This window comes from Enhydra lutris, unplaced genomic scaffold, assembly GCF_002288905.1.
Source record: "Enhydra lutris kenyoni isolate GAN:26980312 unplaced genomic scaffold, ASM228890v2 scaffoldscaffold12, whole genome shotgun sequence".
Taxonomy (NCBI): Eukaryota; Metazoa; Chordata; class Mammalia; order Carnivora; family Mustelidae; genus Enhydra; species Enhydra lutris.
This window is the reverse complement of record NW_019154096.1, coordinates 71,745,772-71,768,062: the sequence shown is the minus strand read 5'-3', so window position 1 is coordinate 71,768,062 and position 22,291 is coordinate 71,745,772. Positions and strand designations below refer to the sequence as shown.

The 22,291-nt window shown below is 53.0% G+C and overlaps 1 protein-coding gene across 3 annotated transcripts in view; it reads right to left on the bottom strand.

Moving 5' to 3' along the window:
- Nucleotides 1-21,990, bottom strand: part of LOC111144810 (transforming acidic coiled-coil-containing protein 2-like) — a 73,049-nt gene extending 51,059 nt beyond the window's left edge. For all 3 annotated transcript variants that reach the window (XM_022499297.1, XM_022499295.1, XM_022499296.1), the window contains exon 1: nucleotides 21,923-21,990. In XM_022499297.1, the coding sequence (XP_022355005.1) occupies nucleotides 21,923-21,990 (68 nt within the window). The remainder of the gene's footprint in view (nucleotides 1-21,922) is intronic.
- Between the last annotated feature and the right edge of the window lie 301 nt (nucleotides 21,991-22,291).

Sequence of the window (22,291 nt, the reverse complement as noted above, 5' to 3'; positions counted from 1 at the left end):
AGAAACAAAACGGAGCTCTCGGCAGATCAGACCAGCTCCTTCCTCTCCGCATGTAAGGATCTGATGGGTTTGTACGTGAGAGGGTATTTTTGAAACTGCTTTGCACTAAATTCGATTCATCAAAATTTTCCCCTCCAGGCAGCCCTGACAAGAAATGCTGTCTCTGTCACCACATGTGCGCGTACTCCCGCGCGCGCACCCACACACGCTCCCCTCCTGCCGAAAACATCCTGACAGACAGGCAATGTTTTCGGCTGACCGAAGAGAGTCCATCACTGTCCTGTGCCCGTCGTGCGAACAGAAAAGGAATCCGCTCTGCAGGATCCTCCTCGACGTTCAGGTCAAGGGGGAACATTATCTCAACACAACCAAGCGTAAGACCCTTCTTGGGCTGTGAGGTGACCGAGGAGGCCACGGTCAGGTGCCGTCTTCCCACAAATACAGAGCTAGTTCTGGCGAGCCAGGTTGCTAGAGTTTTCCAGGCTGAAATTCCTGCCAGCTACATCGCTCCCTATACCTGGATGAACACAGGCCGGTCACTTGACCACCTGGGCCCTTGGACGGTTTGTCCAACCTAAGTGGGAAAAATAACTGTAAGGATTATCCTTTCCCCGTATTACTGCAGCTCTGATTCTGCCCTTGGCCTCCAGCCCTTAGAAATTGGGGGAACTGGGACGCCTGGGTGGCTCAGTGGGTTAAGCCGCTGCCTTCGGCTCAGGTCATGATCCCAGCGTCCTGGGATCGAGTCCCACATCGGGCTCCTTGCTCAGCGGGGAGCCTGCTTCTCCCTCTGCCTCTGCCTGCCACTCTATCTGCTTGTGCTCACTCTCGCGCTCTCTCTTTCTGACAAATAAATAAATAAAAATCTTTAAAAAAAAAAAAAAAGAAAGAAATTGGGGGAACTTCCTAGCAAGCTAAGCCTTCCTTTTTATTTAGTCACAGCTACTGATCTGGGCATGAAGGAGAATCTGGAGCCTACACACTATGTGGGATGGCTTTCCTGCCAGGCAAAGGGACTCTCAGGGTCACACTGACCTTGACTTCATCTTTCCCTCCAAGTGCACACCACCCATACACCCCAGGTTCAGGGGAGGGTTTCTAGAACGGAGGAGGCTTTGGTGTGGGTTGCACCGGTGTGTACACATGTGCCCAGAGAAACACCCCTACACATGCTTTGTTTTGAGATTGACGTCTCTGCAACAACACCAGGCACTTAGCAGAGCAGACGCTCCAAGGGCTGAGTGCCTTAGTGCAGGCCACATCGGATGGAGGCCGAGCCAGCAGCCCTGGGCTCCTGATTCTACCTGTTTGTAACTGGACCCTGGAGAAATGCCAGAATGCCAATCAAGTCTCAGGAGAAAGAAAGAAAGAAAGAAAGAAAGAAAGAGAGAGAGAGAGAAAGAAAGAAAAAGAAAGAAAGAAAGAAAGAAAGAAAGAAAGAAAGAAAGAAAGGAAGGCAGGCCTCGACTGCCCTTTAATGCCCTTGCCTTCTGCAACGATATCGCCAAAATCTCATCTTTGTAGCTAAACTCCTTGCTTGGGTAACTTAAGCTGAAATCTTTAAACTCAGATTCTTAAAAACCCAACTGGAAAAAAGAGATTTATAGACACTAGCAAGAAAAGAATGGGACACACAGAACTGAGAAAGACCTAAGAAGGAGCTTCCAACAGACTGTCGTTAAGGGTCCTTCTCTTTATTCTCTAGAGAGAACCCCAGAGCACCCTGCCCGGTCAGACGGCTAAGAAGCAGTCTCCCACGCAGCTACGACACCACCAGCAGTCAGGGAGACACAGAAATGTCTCTGTTCAACCACATGTGCTGAAGACCCTGCACCTTCCTCAATGAAAAGCTCTTCTGGTCTTGTCTGAAAACACACTTATCCTCCTTTTATATGCTGTTCTAATGGGTTTGTGTTACGGACTGTGTGTGTGTGTGTGTGTGTGTGTGTTTTCCCCACATTCACACTGAAATCTCACTCCCAATGTGATGAACGTGATTCGAAGCTGCTCGGGCCCCATGAAGGGTATGAGCGCCCCTTATAAAACAAACCCCAGGGAAGAGCCTTGCCCCTCTTCCACGTGAGGACACAGGGAGAACACGACCGTCTACGACCAAGGAGTCAGGCCCGCACCAGACACCCAATCCGTTAGTACCTAGACCGTGGATTCCCCAGCCTCCAGAACTGCACGGAATAAATGTCTGTTGTTGAAGCCGCCCCGTTTATGGCACTTTTGTCATCCCATCCTCCGCAGACCAAGACAGTCTCATACCTCATTTCTGAAACCAAAACAAATCAGAAGGGGCAGGGAAGACAGATGCGTAGATAGCATCCATGAAGCCTGAGTGATCTGTGAGACAGAAGGGCCATCAAAGACGATGCAGGAACTCGGAAAGAACAGTAATGCCTGGTGAACCCCTAGGGTGTCCCCAGCACCCCGCAGGTACCAGAGCCCCCCCCAGCACCCACGTGGCTGACGTGGGCGTGGTGGGTTCACGTGTATAGTCAGGATAGTGCGAGTTTATTTGGGACACAACAATTAAATATATATGCAAATATACATGAACACCCACGCATATTTACATAACACACATATACCTGTGTGGAGACAGAAATAGACGTACACACAGGCAACACATGTGTGGTTTCTGTAATCTGAAAGGAGTATCCGAGCACAAGTGCATGCTGGCATGGTATGGGATGCTGGCCTGAAGGGGGCAGAGCCCAGCCACAATGCTGGGGACGCCAGTAGCCTTCCCAGATCCGCTCAGCATGCTCTCCCAAAGCCCATGGGTCCAGGATGCAAGGAATGGAGCTTGGCTGGGTCTGATTTGCTGGATTATGTCCAGGGCGACATGTTGTAAGGGAAGGAGCTGACCAGGAGTTTGGGGAAAGGGCAACAGCCAGAACCTAGCCTTCCTCCGCGCACAGCCTAGGACAGACATGCCCGCCCAGGACCTGCCCCTTCAGGTGCTCCCGCAGCCGGCAGGAAGCACCCATCCTGCTTCGTGAGCTCACCCTGCACACGCCACAAGCATCGCTCTGATTTCGGGGTGCCTTCCTGGGCAGTGCCTGGATTCTAAGATGGGGGCCTCAAGCAAGGACCGCACGCCTCAGCCCACGTCACGGTTTGTTCCTCAGTTCCCTCACCTCTCCTCCCTCTAACCCTCCAACAGGCAAGGCATGTGGACATTATTCCACAGTTTCAGTCGGGCTGGTCACCTGTTCCGAGCCGGGCACTGGGGCGGCCATGTCAGACACACCAGCTCCCTGCTCTCAAGAAGCTCCAGTCCTCCTGGGGCCTGAGGGTGACAATCCAGAGCCGAGGGGCCCAGTGGCTCGCTGAGGGGCCCAGAGCCCTGCAGGGGCAGAACCGAGACGAAGCACAGGTCTTGTGCTCCCTGTCCCAAACCAGTGGGTTTCCTCTACATCCCAGGGGCTCATGCACATTGGCAGGCTGGAGGGTGTGAATCAGTCTCCAGCACATTTGGGCGCCATCGGTTTCCAGGGCATCCTCAGCTCCAGGGTGATGGACCAAACAACGGGGTTTCCGCATCTGGATCCGCGACTGCCCCATGGGGACAGCCGGCCAGGCCAGCCGGTCTCCCCTGCCCTCTGCCCCTCAGCCTCACCTTAACCCGTCCCCTCATTCAACCACCACTTGGGTGCCCAAGGGGCCCCAGCTCTGCCCTCCCGAATATAACCTCTGGAGGTTCCTGGAACCTACCTCGGGTGACAGGGGAGGCTGTAGGCTAACCACACGCCTGGAGTTAGCCAAGTGCCTTCTGCAGGAGGGTCAGGTCAGCTGCTGATCCTGTTACCCTCACTGATTCGCATCTTGGACAAAGAGAGATATCATCACGGGGTCAAAGGAGACTCAAGTGCTAAGCTCAGAGCAGATGCCGTCCGCTCAGCAGAGCACGGGCGGTCCGGCCTTAGCCTTCTGGGCCCCCAAGTTCTTTATGTCCAAAGCACCCTCACCTAAGTGTCTGTCTATCCGTCTCCATGTCTATCTCTGTGCGACTCTGTCTGAGGCTCTGAATTGGGTTCGGTTTCTATCTGTCCTAGAGCGTGTCTCAGTACTTGTCTCCCTCTCCTCTGCCCTCCCTTGCCCCTGTGTGAGTGTGAGTGTGAGTGTGAGTGTGTGTGTGCATGTGTGCGTGTGTGCACGTGCCCTCCCACCCCCGCTGGGCATCTGCATCCCCTACCACCACCACCCCACACTGATCTTTGGTCAAAAGGGGAAAAGCACATTTGGAGGCTGTCCCTGCTAACCTGAATTCTGCCCTTTCTACCGATAATTAAAGCTCATGTGTTTTGACTTTATAATTCATCACTTATAATTCTGCCTTTAGAGTGGTCCTTCAAAGCTTTGTAAATTATTATTAATAATAGCAACAGAGAAAGGATTTGAGGGCTTTTACTGCATTGGACATTATCTGCCCCATACTCACCCCTTCCTAATGTTCAGTGTACACTCATTACTGAGTCACGCTGAGGCCATTGCTTTTAACATACAGATCTGACCCATGAACCACACAGGGGTTGGGGCACCAACGCCCCATGAGCTGTCAGAATCCAAGTATAACTTTTGACTCTCCAAAAACTTGACTAGTAGTAGCCTACTGTTGATCGGGAGCCTTACTGGTAACATAAAGAGCTGATCATCACATATGTTCTATGTTACATGTATTTTATACTGTATTTGCACAAGAAGGTAAGCCAGAGACAAGAAAGTATTGAGAAAATCGTAAGGAAGAGAAAGTATACTGATAGTACTGAACAGCCACCAAAAAAACCATACAAAAGTGGAGTTGTGTCGCACAAACCTGTGGGGTTTGAGGGTCAAGGGTACATACCTTACAGGTAGATTTCACCCAGTTTGCTAAAACCTCAGCGGCCCAGAAAGCATCGTGAGCTCCCTGCACGATCCAAGCAGCTGTGACTACAGATGAGAGCATCACGCCCTCCCGCTGAGAAGGCTGACCTTGATCGAGACCCTGAAGCTTTGCTGACTGAAAGAAGTGAACCCAGAGTGGGTTTAGTTGTTTTATTTCATTTATCTGCACATCAGTAATTCTCCCGCCATTGCCCAGAGGTGACACTCGGCCAACACCTCCCCCAGCAGCCCCTCGTGAAGCATCAAGACAAACTTCGTAAAAGTTCCTTCCCAGCTGTGCTAAGTAAATGGCGATGTGGGATGCACTGGGTGTCTCAACCACGACCATGACGTTGCACCCAGAAACAAAAATGGAACAAACCTGGATGTGAGCTAGAATACTTTGGTAAAAAGTCTGGCATTTAGAAAATTTTAAAAGCTCATTTTTCTACCAGTGTCTGCAAACAGGCTTTTGTGTGATAAAGGAGCAGCACTTAAATCTGTCCCTTTCTTTCCAATCTCTTTACAGGACCAAAAAGAAAAGAAGGACTTGTAAACAGCCTGCCTGTTGCAGAGAATAAGTATTGTTCAACGCCTTGAAAACACGCATTTCCTGAAGGCACTGACTGCTTCAGAATATTTCCACGCCGTTCTCTCATACATAATGCAGCAGCATCACGCAGTCTTTGACCCACTTATTAAAAAAATTCTGAACAGAGGGGCGCCTGGGTGGCACCGCTGGTTAATCATCAGACTCTTGATTTTAGCTCAGGTCAGGACCTTAGGGTCCTGGGATCGAGCCCCCCGTCGGGCTCCCTCCGTCGGGCTCCCTCCGTCGGGCTCCCTCCGTGCTCAGTGCGGAGCCTGCTTGGGATTCTTTCTCTTTCCTTCTTCCTCTGTTCCTCCCCACCCCCTCGAAATAAATAAATAAAATCTTTTTTAAAAATTCGGAATAGATAATGTCTGAATGAAATCATGTTCTTCATGTATACTATCAGAATGACCTGATTCGGATAATTTCGTAGAAGGAAACCAGCACAATATTCACAAAATATAAACAGGAGCGCTTACAGACCTGGCTCCAAAATTCGTGCTCCTCCACCGGGGAGGGGAGCGATTTCGGACAGGTTCCTAACACACCTTACCTGGGCCCTTTTCCTCATCCGTGAGGTGGCACCTGCCACCGATGGCATGAGGTCGTTCTGAGAAGGGAGTCTGCACTCAGACCATGCCGGGCACACAGAAGGCGTTTACTCTCTCCAGTCCTTACCATGTCAGAATTCTACAGCCAGGAGTACCATATCCTTCGCCTGAACATAATCAGAGAAACCCAGAGCCAAGTCCTATTGTCTTTTAAGCCGCATGTAGTCAGGGGACAGCTATACCAATGATCGGTGAATTTCCAGAGCAATGAGAAAAGAATGTGATTTTCTTGCTCTTCCCACACACCCTCCGCTCCCCTCCCAAGATCTCTCTCTCTCTCTCTCTCTCTCTCTCTCACACTCACACACACAGCCTGGTAAAATGGCTGTGGGCGAGGAATTGTAAAATCAAGCAATAAATCCACTCGAATATTTACTGAATTAATTCACAGCCAGTCTGACAGAAATTGTAACCAGCAAAGGAGAAGGAGTGTTTTGGGTTCTGGGGTGCACTGGGGAGTCTTTCTCTCTCTTGCATTCCTTGAAAGGAAGACAGACATGAAGACAGACATGATGAGGGAAGGAGGAGCCAGTCATCCCAGGGCTGGGGAAAGAAGGTTCCAGGCAGAGAGAACCACAAGATGAAAAGTCCTGAGGTGGGAAAGAGCTTGCCAGTTGCAAAGGGCAGGCTGAGTTATGGCACCCCCAACCGCTGGGGAAGAGAAGAGGGCCAGGAGGAGGAAGTCTGCCCTGAGGAGCTGGAGAGCCTGGGGAGGGCTTCACATGGGGAAGAACTCCCCCTACATATGGTCTTCAAGGCCACCATGACTGCTCTGACAAGGGCAGCAAGGCAGCAAGGCAGCAGTGGGGGAGGGGGACAGCACATCACATCGGCTGCGGGGAGACAGGAGTCCAGGGACAGAAGGTGGGGCCTTGCACTAGACAAGCAAGGGGGAAGGACAGAGGGAGAAACAGCTGCAAAGATGAGTAGTCAGACTCGAGACTCCCATGGAAGGTTAAGGAAAAAGCTGAGATCCCAAATGTGCTTTCAAAAAGTTTTGGCTAAAATAAGCATTTCCTTCTTCTGTCACTGTAACGGATACCAGAAAGAAGATAGCTTTTCTTAGGGTGCCTGGGTGGCTCAGTCAGTTAAGTGTCCGCCATCGGCTCAGGTCATGATCTCAGAGTCCAGGGATGGGGCCCCCACATGGGCCTCCCTGCTCAGCGGGGAGTCTGCTTCTCCCTCTTCCCCCCCCTCTTGCTTGGGCACTTGCTTCAGCTCTCTCTTTCTCAAATAAATAAATAAAATCTTGAAAAAAAATAAAGAAAAAAAAGAAAGAAGATAGTTTTTCTGGACTTCAGGGGACCCTGAATCATCTCTTAACAGCGGTCGATTTAATAACAAAAGTATCAAAGCCGTAATCAGTAGTTTGACTATGACTGGGCTGAGAAGCAACCTCAGATTTCAATTACATAGAACAAAGCTCCAGTGAAAGATACGATTTCCCACAGCAAAGGGGCAAACTGTCCCAAGGTTAAGGGTTTTGTGACAATAACCCAATTGAGTTAAAATAGACTCTCAGAGCTGACCTCCCTGCCACCATACTACTCAGTTGGACCATAAAAGGAGCAGAGTAAGGTAGAAATCTGACAACGGCCACCTGACAATTATTTCCAGTCCTCATGCCTTCAAGCCCTCCGACTTACCGACAAGCCCCAGCCCTCCCCCTTATTTTTAGGACAAGGGCAGACCTTTGTGCTTTGTCTTCTCAAATCTCTTGCATCAAAGGCTCCAAGTTTTCCATTATCTCAAGGGTCCTACTATTTTAAAAGTCATGCTTCTGGTTTCAGCTGGAATCTTAATGAAAGTTGAAGCAAATAATTAGGGGCTTATCTCTTCTTTATTTGTCACAGGACATGCCGACAGGCCAAGCATTAGAAGTAAGAGAAAGAAAGAATCACGGATTTTGGCTCGCGCAAGCGGAAGGAGGTGATAGCACACGTGCTCTGGTATGAATGGAGAATCTGACAAATGTTGTCCAAACTTAAGACGGGAAAGCTCTGACTCTTAACAATTCCATATTGCACTTCCTTCAAAAGCCAACACCAGAGGGGTTCATCTGCTTGGCTCAGGAGGTCAAGGTCAGCAAAGGACTGAACGGATTGGCCCGTTCAACATCAGACATGATGATGGAAATCCATCAACCAAATCATCATTCCCGGGGCGCCTGGGTGGCTCAGTCAGTTAGGCGTCTGCCTTCAGCCCAGGTCACGATCTCAGACTCCAGGGATCGAGCATCAGACTCCCTGTTTAGCGGGGAGTCTGCTTCTCCCTCTGCCCATCCCCCCGTTCGTGCTCACGCTCTCTCTCTCAAATAAATAGGATCTTTAAAAAAAATAAATAAATCATCCCAGAGCCGCTAAACAAGTAAATACAAAACCTACAACAAAGACATCAGTGATGGAAAACTAGCATTTCCACCAGAGAACACGCAGAAATACTTTGATACAGGAGAAGAACCAGACACTCCCCTAGGTGCTATTTCAAGACGGAGGCCCTGCAAATCCTCGCTTCCCCCCCTGGACACCACTTTCACCCCAGGATGTGGGAGCAATGCCTCCGAGAAAGAGAAAGAGAAAGAGGAGGAGAGCCAGCATCACGCAGAGCAAGGGACAGACACTTGATGCTCGAGTAGGTAACGGGGGCTCGTCTGCGGGGCAACCAGAGGTGAGCCGGACCTTGCCCTCCCTGTGCATCAATCAAATGCTTTCCAGCTCTTTCCAGGTCCCACACAAGAGAAAACGCCCACTGCTGACTGACACGTACGCCTGGGGTGAACTCCAGGCTTGGGCCCCTCCCAAAGCCTGAGATGCTGCTCCTTCATCTCCTGGGAGAATTCCAAGTGCCCAGCCAGAGTCTGGCGCTCCAGCAGGACCCTGGTGCCTGGACAGCCCCACCTCCACTCCGTCCCCCAAATCCCTTTTTCCTGATGCAGAGTAATGCCATCGGCTTCCTCACAGCTGCCAGGCCTGGGCCTTATCCCCTCCCCGTTGCATTGGCCTTCCTGCTTCAAAAACCTCACCTGGGAGCCTCCCCTCCTTTCATCGCTTCCAAAAGGCCCCGTGCACAGCCCCCTCACCCGGCTAGAGCTGCTTCTCCCCCACGCAGCTGCCTTTCTCTCCCTCTCGCCTCCAGCCACCATGGCTCCTTCCAAATTCCTCAAGTTCCCACCGCAGCCTCCCTTGTGGGCTGACCTGTTCCAGCCAATCGCACACACATCCTGGCTTCCTAGGGTCAGACCAGCCCTTTTAGCAGCTCTCATCCGCGAAGCTAGCTACAAATCCATACATTTTCTCAGGAAAAAGACAAAAAAAAACCCAAAAAATTATTTCTGTCTACACGTATAATGAGATCCAAGTAAAATGATGCTGTATATTCCACTCAGTCAGGATGAATCGTGGGCCCTGAACAGATGTCCTCTTGTCCCCTGAAGCACAGCCCCGCCTACTCCAAACAGCCCCCTGATGGGCAGCCTCGCAGGCACTAAACTGTTATCTACATGGGGGCATAAAACTAGAAGGTTCTTTATTAACTAGGAGGGACCTCGGGGGAGAATTTCAGGAAAGCCGATTTCCAAACAGCTCTAAAGAGGAAGATAGGCTCTTTCGTCTATGAATAAGGAGACCTATATTAAACAAGAAAGGCCACCCAGTATCTTCAGTGGCAAATCTGGAAACTCAGAATTACAGTTTATGTGACAAGGAACACAATAAAGAAATCAAGGTGGGCTGTTATCTCCCTTGCCCCTTGAACACACACCCAAATCTGGTCACAAGACTCCTCCATCAAAGGCTGCCCACTGCTGCCCAAACTCCTTAGTGCGACTCGCGAAGCCTTCCAAGATTTGGCCCCTGCAATTTCCCTCTAGTCCCCCACACCCAGCCCTCCAAGACCCTCCCGGCCCCTCTGCACCGGCTCTTGCTGTTCCTTCCACCTGGCTGCCCTCCTGCCCAGCAGACACCTGCTCAGGAAGGTTCAGCAGGATGGCCCCTCCTCCCTGCAGCCCTCCATTACTTGATCTCCACTGAATGCTGACGTGTCCGTCCCAGTGCCTAAAACACCCAAGTGCATGTTTGGGGTGCACAACATCGGCCTCCCCCAGGCGACTGTGCGCTCCTTGCACGCCAGTTCCTTTGTCTGTGCATGACAGTGGCCTCCAAGGTACAAAGGGCCCAGCCATCATTCTGCCTCTTTGGCTTCTTCTATTTTTCTATCTTATAACCTAACTATATAATACCATATATACATACTGGTATTATATATACATATACATATATATGTATTATATATACATATATTTTATATATATATATATATTTTTTTAAACCAATCAAATATTACGCCTGGGTATGAGGGCAATACTTCCCAAGGCCCCTGAGATTTGGGTAATTTATAGTTTCTCCAGGCAAGCCTTTACCCATCAGCCCCATACCTCTGGTTCCCTTCCCACACACCATGCCAGGAATTTAAGCTCTGAGTTTTAGAAGAGGTAGTCGCATACGGAGACGGCGGAAAGGCAGTATTCAGGAAATTACAAATATAACACAACATACATTAATGTAGCATAACAATATAACATAACATAATATGATACAACATGACATAACATAACATAACCTATTTTGAGCATAAATTGGGAAAGGCACCGCGTAAAGCCAGGAAAGCGAACACAAGGGACGGAAGGGCATTATTGGAGAAAGCCCATCCGAGCAGGCTGGTTTCTGACGTTCAGCACCTTCTCTTCCACTTCACAGGCACTACGGGGTTTTCTCAGGGAGTGACACTAATGCATCCTTTAGCACCATGTGCCAGCATTTCAGGGTTTTCTTCCCCAGACTTCACTAGGAATTACGCTATATTAAAACAAACAAAAACCCACGAGCAGAATACTTCACAAACATTTACATGTCCTCCCCAGCGTCCCCAGCATGACCATGCCTCCTCTCTCTAGCTGCAGAATCTCCCGGCCACAGGGAGGGGGCGGGGGTGCTAACCCCACCGTGCGGATGTCACAGAGTCGGCCGGCAGTGCACATGTCCGGGAACCCAGGACAGCTGTGCACTGAGCCAGCGCCACGCTCCGCTAGCTTTTCAAGGTGGCCTCTGTCGAACCTTGTGCTGTTCCTAACAGCGGAGCTGGGCTTGTCTGTGGTGAGCACGTTCTCCCCATTTTTTCTTGGGAGCAGTGGGTCTGTTCGTCAGGCATCCCGTCCATCTTAATGCCGCCCGGCTCTCTGGTCCAACTACAATACACTGGCACAGACACGGACCCACAGTCACACAGTCATCCAGTGAGGAGACAGAACACTGCCCTGGCCCACGGAGGCCATGTGAAGGGACAGGGCTCAGGGCCTACCTGAGGGAGGGAGAGAGAGGCCAGGAGAGCTCTGCTGGCTGCAGCCTCCGCTTAGGCCCCTGCCCACGGTCCTGTGCATGGGAGCAGGTGGCTGGTGGCCACAGGGCCCCAGCTCAACCTTGAGGTGGCCCCAGAGTCGGCAGGCAGCCCCTGGATTGTGCAGTCAGGCTGGATGCTAAGAGCTACATCCCAGAGAGGGGCTGGCTCCGACATGCTCTTCCCCCATCTGTTACTAGAACAATCGGACGTTGACAGACTTGGGGCACGAACACCTCTTCATTTCCGAAGTCCCACTTTCCCTCATCTGCACAGACAGCACTGTCAGGCCCCACCTTCCACCACAGTATACCTTGTCCTTTTGTACCTGGAGCCTCTTCCCTCTGTCCCCACCTCTCTCTAGCATCAGACACAATCAGCAGGAAAACACTGCGGGAAGCTTCTAGCCGGACATAACTGTCCTCCTCCTCTTGCCCCTTCCCCTTCCCTGGGCTTTAGGTCACGTCTCTCAAGCCTGGTCACTAAAGATATTCACTACAGGTGTCAAAACACCTGAGTTGTCCCCAAGCAGGCTTGCCTCCCGCGACATCCCAGTTACGGCAGGAGATGTAAGCTGAGCAGCTCAAGATCCATCACAGACCAGCCACACACTCCAGTGCTCCCCAGTTTCCTCGGCCCTCCGCCCCGATGTGCCCAGGTCCGTGCAGACGGTACCAGGGGTGCGGCACCCAGCTCCCCCAGCAGCTAGGGCGCCAGGTCAGAGGGGTTGCCCCAGGTAGTCTCAGGGGCAGGTCCCCTGTTGGACATCAGAGAATGATCCTAAAGGCCACCAACCCTATCCTATCACTTTAGGCAATTCGGAGCTTTCTTCCAGAGGGGAAGGAGGGAGCAGGGTCCTTTTTTCCAAAGTCGTCCTGGTAACTATCCCTGGAAGAACCCTACATGTTGGTCACAGGAGACACACACCTTCTTGTCTTTAAGTTACTCTGAACGGTTTGCTTCCGCACCTTCCACCAAAGGTGCCTGGCTAAGTCCACAGGCAAAGCCCTTCTGAGGAAGGAACATTCTAGGTACACCTCTGCCCAGGGACACCCTACAAGATCCCAGGCTCCTGGTCACAAAACTTCCCATCCAGCACTTACAAACTTTGCCAGTCACTGGTTCAGGAGTCAAAATGCCCAGCAGACTTGGGCTGTCATGCCTCAGCGGCCGGACTGGCCCTATGCTCCAGCCCCACAGCCTCACACACGCTCTACGCCCAGTCCCCTCTACCTTCTTCCCCAAGAGCAGGGTCCCTCGGACACTGATGCCGTGGGGGACCTCCTCTTCCCCACAGCCCTGCCCTGCAGAGTGTGCCTTTGGGCCATTCTCTCTCCCCTGAGCATTAAAGGAAAGGAACACAGTCCCAGGATCCTCCTCAGAACAAGGCTGAGCCAGGAAATTCCACGCATGACCTACATGTGTACAGATGTTTTCCCTAAAGTAAAGCCAGCCTCTCCAGCCTTCTTCCTGGAAAATACTCTCACTTCCAGGCATGCCTCCCTCAGCAGAACAATGAGCCATTATGAACTTCCACCAGGGCCCTGATGAATGGTTAAGAGGAACAACTCTCAGAAGTTGAGCCCCTTTGATCTAGACTGTTCCTGGAGTTCCAGAGACCCAGACCTGATCCCCGTTAGAGATGGCGCTTACCGGGGAGAGCCTCGGGAAACGCCGCTCCTCCTGCAGCAAGCCAGCCACACATGGGTTGGCAACTTTCACTCTGACATTCTGCTCCCCTGAGTTTTCTCCCCCAGCCCAGACAGAGAGCAGCCCGAGCTCTAACAGATGCTAAGCTTCAAGTTCAACAAATTGTCTATCGTTAGCCAAGTCCCACTCAGGATGAACCTGGTAAACAGCCACCTTTTTTGGAAACTGATCGTTTGAGCATCCCTGAGGAGATGGAAGGAATCAGAAAAAAAAATTACACTTTAGGGCAAAGACACAAGCTAAGACACAAAGGTAGGCCATGGTCATGGGCCCACGGTCCATCATTTTTATCCCCAAATTAACTATCCACTGCCTTCCTCTGGGGAGAGAGAATTTGCAGTCTCAGCTACTTCACTGCCCTGGGAGGAAGCCCGAGTCCATGCTCATCAAATGATACAGTCCATCTAAAAATATATTTTTTAGCAAATCGGAAGTTAACGGGAAGAGACTCAAATAACTGTCAGACTCTCTGAATGAAGATCAGCCGGAAAGGCCTGAGTGGTGTTTCACAAATGATGGGCTTGTGGGATCTGAAACAACGTTCTGGCAAAAACAGGCTCCCCATGACTTCTAAGATCCTGACGTTTCAGCTCTAAAATTCCCCAACTCTGGGTCTCCGCAAACACCTTGGAGTAAGTGAATCCCGGATGCTGAGAGCACCCTGAGCCCGACAGTTGGCCTGCGGTTGTCAGCTGCACAAGGACACAGAGCAAACTGAGGGTGGGGAGTGTTCCCGCCCCTGCCCGGAGCCAGAGGCTGCTCCTGCCTCCATTTAAGGATGAAGCAGAGGAAACCGTGGAAGGGGCCAACCCAGAAACGACCTTTCGCAATCAGGAGGGCTGGCAGGTGCAAAACATGCTCTGGGAAGCCCACCAGCCCCGCAGGGACTTTCCTGCACAGCCGGGGCAGGCCCTGTGCAGAAGACCCAACTTCCTGGTCCCGGGAGCTGCTCTCCTTTGCAAGGGCTAAGAACGCAGAAACAAAAGGAATCCACTGCAGTTTGCCTTCCACGCTCCCCCTCTGTCGCCCCCCATGCTTTCCCCCCACCCCCCCGCCGCTGCCCCAGCCTCCTCTGAAGCCTCTGGAGCTCAGGCAGGAGCTGCCTCGTCCACCCAAGAGGCTTCCTCAGGTGGAAGAGATGAAGGCAGCAAGAGATACCCACCGAGAGACGGCCAGAGAGAGCGCAGAGCTGAGCACACAGCTCTCTAAGAAGAGCAAACCATGTGAGAGGGGAGAAAGGGAGACGGAGAGAGGCCCCAGCTGTCGCGGAACTGACCTGCCAGCAGCTGAGCCATGGTGCACTTTCCTGGGACACTGTGGGAACAGCATTTAGGCAGGGTCACATGTCCTTCAGCCAGTGGCACTGGCAGGCTCTTGTGACACCACATGGTGGCGACAGGCAGGCCAATCACCAAACTGGTTGTCCCTGTGGCCGTGGGTCCACACATGGGGCCTGCAGAACCTTAACACCTGAGGTCCAGTCAAGCTCCCGCTGCCTCCCAAGTCCCCGCTGCGGGTCCCCCTCCGCAGGCTCAGTGTGGAACAGATGTGCCTATGACTGTGCTATATGCGTTCAACGAGACACTTAGCGAGCATGTACTGTGCTCAGCGCTGTGCGAGAGACTGGGGACAAGCATGATAAACAGAATGCTCTCAGGATCCTTCCATTCTGACGAGACCCATGGAAAGAGACAAAGCAAATAACTACCAACGGGCAGAGAATCACAAAGAACTCACACAGCAGAAGGCTAGAGCCGTGGTGTCCAACAAAACTGTCTCCTGCCAGATGCGGCAATTTCAATTAAAATTTAAAATCCAGTTTCTTGGAGGTGCTGCCCACATTTTGAGGGCTCGATAGCCACATGTGGCTAGGTGGCGGTCATACTGGGCCATGCAGATTATAGAACTTTTCCATCATTCCAGAAGGTTCTATCGGACAGCACTGGAGAGTAACGGCAGAAAAAGCTATGGAGGACTGAAACTGGAGAAGGACCAGTCCGGCCAGCACAGCGCAGAATGCTTTCTGGACCAGCTATAGCACGTGCAAAGGCCCTGAGGTGGCTGAGCACTGCATGTTCAAAGAGTTGACAGGTGCTCAGTGTGGGTGGAGAGTAGCTGGCAAGGGGAGGTGGGAGGCCAGTCCTGCAGCACCCTCCCCACCACAGGGAAGCTAGGACTTCAGATGGAAAGCCATGGGAAGCAGACACAGGGAAGGGCCATGATCCAGGCTATTTAAGGAGGAAGGAAGGAGAGGGAAGAGAAGACCAGACTTTACCACCAGGTTTCTGGGTGCAGCAGCTGGCTGGCTGTGGAGCCGTGTGCTGAGACAGGGAGGGGTGCTGGGACTGGGTTGGTGCATATATAGGTTATTTTGTTTGAGAGAAGGAAAGTCATCAGTTTTAGTTCAGCTTTAGATACTCAAAGCCCGAGCTCTCCATCAGAAACCCGAGAGGAGACATGAAATGAGCCCCTGGGTAAATGCGGAGCTCAGAGAAGAGGGAAGGGTATAGACCAGGCGTTCTTGGTACGTAATAGTACTCAAGTAATAGTACTCAAGTCCATGAGACATCTTGGGGAGAGCAGAGAGAGACATCAGCTTGGCCCAGGCCAAAGACTTGAGGATCCCTGAGCTCATATACAGTCATGCGGGTAGGGGACAGGGAGCCCTGCGCCACCCCAACCAGCTGTAAACTACGACCCACCACCTGCTTGTGTAAATAGGGTTGCCTAGAATACTGGTTTACTAATGGCCTGTGACTGCTTTCACACTTGAACAGCAGAGCTGAGTTCCTGCAACGAAGACCATACGGCCTGCAAAGTCTACAGTACTTACTCTTCAGCCCTTTACAGAAAATGTTTGCTGAGCCCCTGACGGCTCTCCCGACCTCAGAGAGCCCTCGGTTTCCTCACCTATAAAATGGGGGCGGAAGTGCGTGTCTCATAGGATTCATGGATATAAAAGTTCTATAATGGGAAACACCCAGCACACGAAAGTTTCTGCTACATCGAGTCTGCTCGGCTGGGTGCTGCAGAACCCCTCACTCTCGGCTTTCACACTGCAGCATCCAGCTCTGTTTCCATGTTCCGTGATGCCGACAGCACACACCTGCTCTCCAGAAACAACGGCTAACCTGAGTCTGTAAGTACAAACAGCGTCCTCTGAGCGACTTCCCACGTAGGGTGGGTGTGCGCGAGCAACTAGGGCTAAGTCAGCTCTTAGTGGCCAGCCAGCCCCACCCCCCAGCACTCCCACCCAGGCTGAAACCCAAGCATTAGTCCACGAACAATTGGTTTTCACGGAGCCACTGTTTGCAGTGCCCAAGTCCTCACCATCAATCTTAAGGGGAGAAGAGGGAATTATTCAACATCCTTTGCTTACCCAGGAACTCGCCGGGCTCAGGCAATCCATCTGGCAAGGACAGCCAATCACATTTCTGGCTGAAGTGGTTCCTAGGCAACCAAAGACAGCCACAGAAAGAAGCCGCAGACAGTGGGAAGAAACGTGGGGACGGGGGCTGAGGGTCAAGGCGGGGAGAGTGGCCCAGACTCCACCAACCCAGAGGTAATGCTCACCCGTCCTGGCTGCTCACCCCACCATCCGTGAGCGCCCCAGCCCAGTGCCCCAGCTGAAAGGGACAGCATGCGTTCCTGGGCAACTGGCAGCTACCTGGAGGGCCTTGGAATGTTCTTGGCCGTCAGCTCACCTTAGAGAAAGCCTACAGGTAAGCCCCACAGAGAGAGCAGTAAAGGGCCACAGGGGCCATACTGGACACATCTAGGAACGACAGCCGAGGAAAAGCACCTGCTATTGGACTCAATGTTTTTGCAAACCCCCCCCCCCAATAATCCATTTGTTGAAACTCTAATCCCCAGTGTGTTGGCATCTGTACGTGGCACCTGTGGGAAGTAATTAGGTCACAAGGGTGGAGTCCTCATGAATGGTGTCAGCGTCCTTCAAAGAAGACACAGATCTCTCCCTCTCCCCGCCCCCACTGTCCCCCGTACTTCCTCTCCTTCCTCCACTATCCTCCTCCCCTCGCTCCCCCACCACAAATCTCTGCTCCCTTTGCTGCGGCCAGGGAAGCACGGAGGGCACAACCATATGTAAATCCGGAAGAAGGTCCTCACCAGACACCAAATCTATCAGCACCATGACCTCCCGGGACCTGAAGCCCCCAGAACCCAGAGCCATCAGGGTTGAAGTGCCCCCAGCTGTGGTATTTTTGTCCCAGCAACATGAACTAAGAGCCCCCAGCAGGTTCCTTCAGGACTTGGGCAACACCCAGCCTTCGGAGAACTCTGCAGCTTATTCAGGGTCGGGGGAACAAAACTACTAAATTTCATCCAGTGCTAATATACAAAGTGAAAGGCGCTTCCTGGAGCTGGACAGCCGCCTGCAGCCCACAGCAGGGATGCTGTCATTTAAGCGAAATGACTTTGCCAAGAGTCACCTCAAGAAAGATCCAGGGAGGCCTAAAGACTGATCTTTATCAGGAGCTCCAACAGCCCTCTCCGGCCCCTTCTGAGCTACTGAAATGACAGCAATTTCCAGGCACATAGTGTCCCCACTTTTGTCACAGCCCGGTGCTCTTGTCTTCTGAGTCTTCACAGACAAGGGTCCTCCCCTCTGAGAAACCCTGGGAGGCGGGTGGGGCTGAACTGGTCACAGGCTTCTCAACAGCCTCCCACCTGGGAAGAGAGGACGGAGGATCGGGAGCCACAGGAAAAGGAAGGGCCCAAGTCTCTGCTTCCTCATCTGTGACCCAGATGGGTGCACAGGTCTGTCCCCCACCCCCACCCCCCGCCCCATGAGGTCCACCCACAAGTTATCCCTGGCTTGGCCACTGTTCTCATCCCACCTGCTTGTCAAACCCCAGCCCAAACTCATCAACTTTCCCCCAGGCTCCCAATCCAGTTCTCCTGTCCTGGCAAAGGCCACATCGTTCTCTTAGTCCGAGAGGAGCGAGAAACCTTCACTGCGTCCCTGCCACCATGTGCAACCTTCCCCACCCCCCCCACCCCCACCAAAGCGGCTGCTTCTGGCTTCCTCGCCTTTCTCCACCTGGCCTGGCCCTCCTACTCTGATCTACAGGAGCATGGGCGGCATGGGTTCCCCTAGCTGATCGGGAGGCCTGGGAAAGGGGGGGGGGGCTCCAACTACACAAAGGGTAAAGTACTTCCTGCTGCTGCACTTAGCAGAAGCTGAGCCACAAGGGGCTGTCAGGGAGGGAAGGCACAGGCAGGATCGGCCAGTCTGACCCACACAGTCTGACCCACAGCCGCTGCCACGCTCCCTGGAGCACTTCCTGTCCTCCCCCTGCCCCCTCCCCCACCCCGCCCCCCCACTGTCCAGCCATCCACGCGGGGAAGGAGTGTTTTCTGCAGAGGATTTCTTCTCTCCCAGCTACTCCTGTTCTGTTTGGAAACAGGGGCTACTGTTGCTACCAGACCTTCTTTCCCGGACAGCAAAGAAGCAGCCCAGAAGTGGTCAGAGTTCCTCAGGGACCAGGACGGAGACGCCTAGCTAGATCGGCGCTTCTCAAACTCCCTTTTCTACATATAGCTCACCTGGCATCTTTACAAATCTCTGGTTAGGGCCACCTGGTGGCTCAGTGGCTCAGGTCATGATCTCAGGGTCCTGGGATCAAGACCCTAATTGGGCTCTCTGCTCAGCGGGAAGCCTACTTCCCCACCCTCTCTCTGCCTACCTCTCTGCCTGCTTGTGATCTCTGTCTCTCTGTCAAATAAATTTTTAAAAAAATCTTAAAAAAAAAAAACCTGGGGCGCCTGGGTGGCTCAGTGTTAAAGCCTCTGCCTTCGGCTCAGGTCATGATCTCAGGGTCCTGGGATGGAGCGCCGCATTGGGCTCTCTGCTCAGCAGGGAGCCTGCATCCTCCTCTCTCTCTCTCTCTCTCTCTCTCTTTCTCTCTCTCTCTCTCTGCCTGCCTCTCTGACTACTTGTGATCTCTGTCTGTCAAATAAATAAATAAAAAATCTTAAAAAAAAAACACACAACTCCAGCTAAGTGGAGATTTGGATTCAGCTAGTCTGGTGGGGGCGGGGGGGGGGGGGGGGGGGGGGGGGGGGGGGGGGGCGCTGAGGTCATCTGTAACAAGCCCCGGAGAGAAGCTGATGCAGCAGTCTGGGGACCACCCTGGGAGGAGCAAAGGCAGGGTAAGTGCTAGAGCTTCCAAGCCCCTGCCCCGCCTCCCAGCACCAGGGGCCTTCCTGCTCCTCCAGGCCAAGCAGGAGACCCAGGACTCACCTACCCCACCCCTGCCCACTTACCAGACTGCACTCTGTACAGAGTGACACCACCAGCTGGGGCTACAAAAGCTGCCCAAAGGCCCCCCCAAACCTGAAATCAGAAGGAAAGACATCCTGGAACTAACAAAATTCCTGTAGGCACTTCTAGATCATCTTGCCTCTCTTGGTCCTTGGGTTTCACTCTTCTGCACAGGCCCAGCTCAGGCCCACCTTTCCACAGAAAAAAGGAGAAATGGTCCCCCTGGATTCCAGGTTTCATGGATGGTGTCTCCGCAGGTGTGCACCCCGAATCCGTCTCCATCCCCGCAACCCCCACAAGAGCAGAACCTCCTTTTTCCTCCTCGAACCAGGTGCTGCCCTGACTTCTGTATTACTCACACACGCACGTTTTTAGGCGCATGGAAATACAGACTATCGTGAAAGGCTTGTGCCTGTACAGAAAAGGGGTGTTCTCTTAACACATTTTTTTAAACCTCTGGACTGGAAATGAGTGACCCTGTACTGGAAAAACAAGCTCTGATTACTGAGACAGCAGAGATGGGATTTTAGAGAAGGACAGTTGCTAGACATGGCACCAGCCCCGAACATTCCCTCTCTCCTCATTGCCAAAAGAAAAAGGTTAGGGGAATGGAGAGTGGGATCTGTGAATGACTATCCTATAGACTGATATTTAGAGACGTTGCACAAGCAGCCCTTCTGGGAGAGACGCCTCTGGCTGGTGCACTGGGAAGAAATCAACAGACAATATTGATAAGTGGCTCCCAGCACAATGTGGCCCATCTCACTGGAGATTCACCACAACACCACTATCCCCACAAGGCAGAACCTCAGGGGCCTTACCCAAAGGCAGCTTCTGCCTAAAACAGAATCTCCCCCAAACTCAGCCCTCAGCCAACAGAGTACTGGTCATTTGTTAACTCGATGAGGAAAGAGGGCGGGGCTACTGGGGGCTGGTGAGCTGAATTTCCAATGGCTGAGGAGTGTATTTTCCCAAACATGTGGTCACATTGTCTTTTCCAAGTCCCGTCTGCTCTTTGACAGGCGTGAGACCTGATACCAGCTAGCTGGTGACTCCCCCCACTGCCGATTCACTGATTTCCAGTTTAGAGACTTAAAAAAAAATAGGTTGAAACTGTTCTCTTCTGCCCAGGCTGGAACCTTTCACGGTGGTTTGTATTTCCACGCATCTAACAATACTACACATGGACGAAAAACAGGGTGGGCGTAGTCCAGGGCTCATGGCATTAAAAAAAAAGTCTCCAGCTTGATGGGCCTCCCATTGTAAGATGACGCTTTCCCAAGCTACAAGGATGAAGACAAATGATCGGTGCACACCTGCTCCTAACTATGGCTAAAGAGAGCCTGGAAAACCATGAGGCTCAGCCTAGCATTACATCACTGCACTGAGACAGCTCCTCACTGAAGCCCAGGCTCGGGGACCAGGAGGAAGCCCCACATGGCACCCGGTCCCTACTACACACGCAGACCAAGCCCCGCTTATCTTTTAATCAACACATTAATGGTTCTCACCAACCAACCACTTTACCTACTGCCCCACCCCCAAACTCCCCAAAATACTCTTTTCTGAAACACATTCTTCCCTTTGGGAAAGCAGAGTAGCTAAGGCTAGGATGGGAAGGCCCACTCTGGACACGAGCCTGAGCTGCCGAAAGGTGCCCCTGGCAGCCAGATTGGCTCAGTAAGCCCCATCCTCCAGACATGCCTGGGAAGGAAATGGAGCAAACCATACAGAAATGGCAATTCTAACTAACACCCAGCCAGGATAAAGGCCACTTCTGGGCAAACCAGCTCTGTGGTTTAGAGAAAAGATCGGTTCCTGAATCAATGCACAGTCAAACCCGGCTTCCACCAGCGGACCAATGACAAGGCTTGGGCTGGCTTCACGAATAATAGCAAGCAGCCTCGGCCCCAACAGTGTCCATCGGAGTGAGTGTGGATGCCTAGGCTAAGAGGACTGAATGTCCACTAGCCATGATCCACACCATCTGCCGGCCACGCGACCAGCTGCCCCTAAACTGGTCTGTCTCCATGGCCACCAAGCTGCCACACTCAGGGGCTCTTCCCAAGAGGCCCGGCCGTTCCGCTGCAGGAAATACCACTGTGCCGGGGGTGCAGAGTTAAGATGCCCACGGTAGGAGCCCCGGAACATGCACTGGGCTGCCGAACTGAAATCGACCGCCAGAGGGTCATTTCCTCCCCCGCCCCCTTTGATGGGGGTGGGGCAGTATCCTGGGGCTGCCAGATGCCCATTCCAGAGGGAGCACCAAATGCTACAAGGAGCAGCCACCAGGCAAAGCCGCGCAAGGCTGCCGGGAATCCTGGGCCCGCCGCGGTTCCAGGCTGCCCCCGCATCAGGAGACTCGACACTAACAAAGCCCAGGCAGCTTCTCCTCCACCCGGGGAGGAGGTTGGGGCGGGGGGAGGTTCCGGGCTGGCCCGGCGGAGCACTTACATTGCCTCGGAAGCCTCCAGGTTCGGGTCGCCGGCTGGGACTGGCTGCAGGGACTGCGACCCTCCCATCCTCGCTGCGCCCTGGCGAGCACACTAGCCGCGAGCGGGGCCAGCGTCCTGGCGCGGTTCCTGCAGCCGGGAGCCGGGGCGGACCGGCCGGCGGCCGGGGCTGCTGCACTGCAGATGGGAGCAGCTGCGGGCATCCGTGGCGGCGGCGGCGGGGAGCGGCGGCTGAGGGCCCGAGCCGGAGCCCGGGGAGCGAGCGCCGCGGAAGTGTGCGCGCGAGTGTGGCCGGCGCGCGCCTAAGATGTGCGCGAGTGTGGCCGGCGCGCGCGGCTCTGCCCGGGGCGCGCGAGTGTGAGCGTGAGCG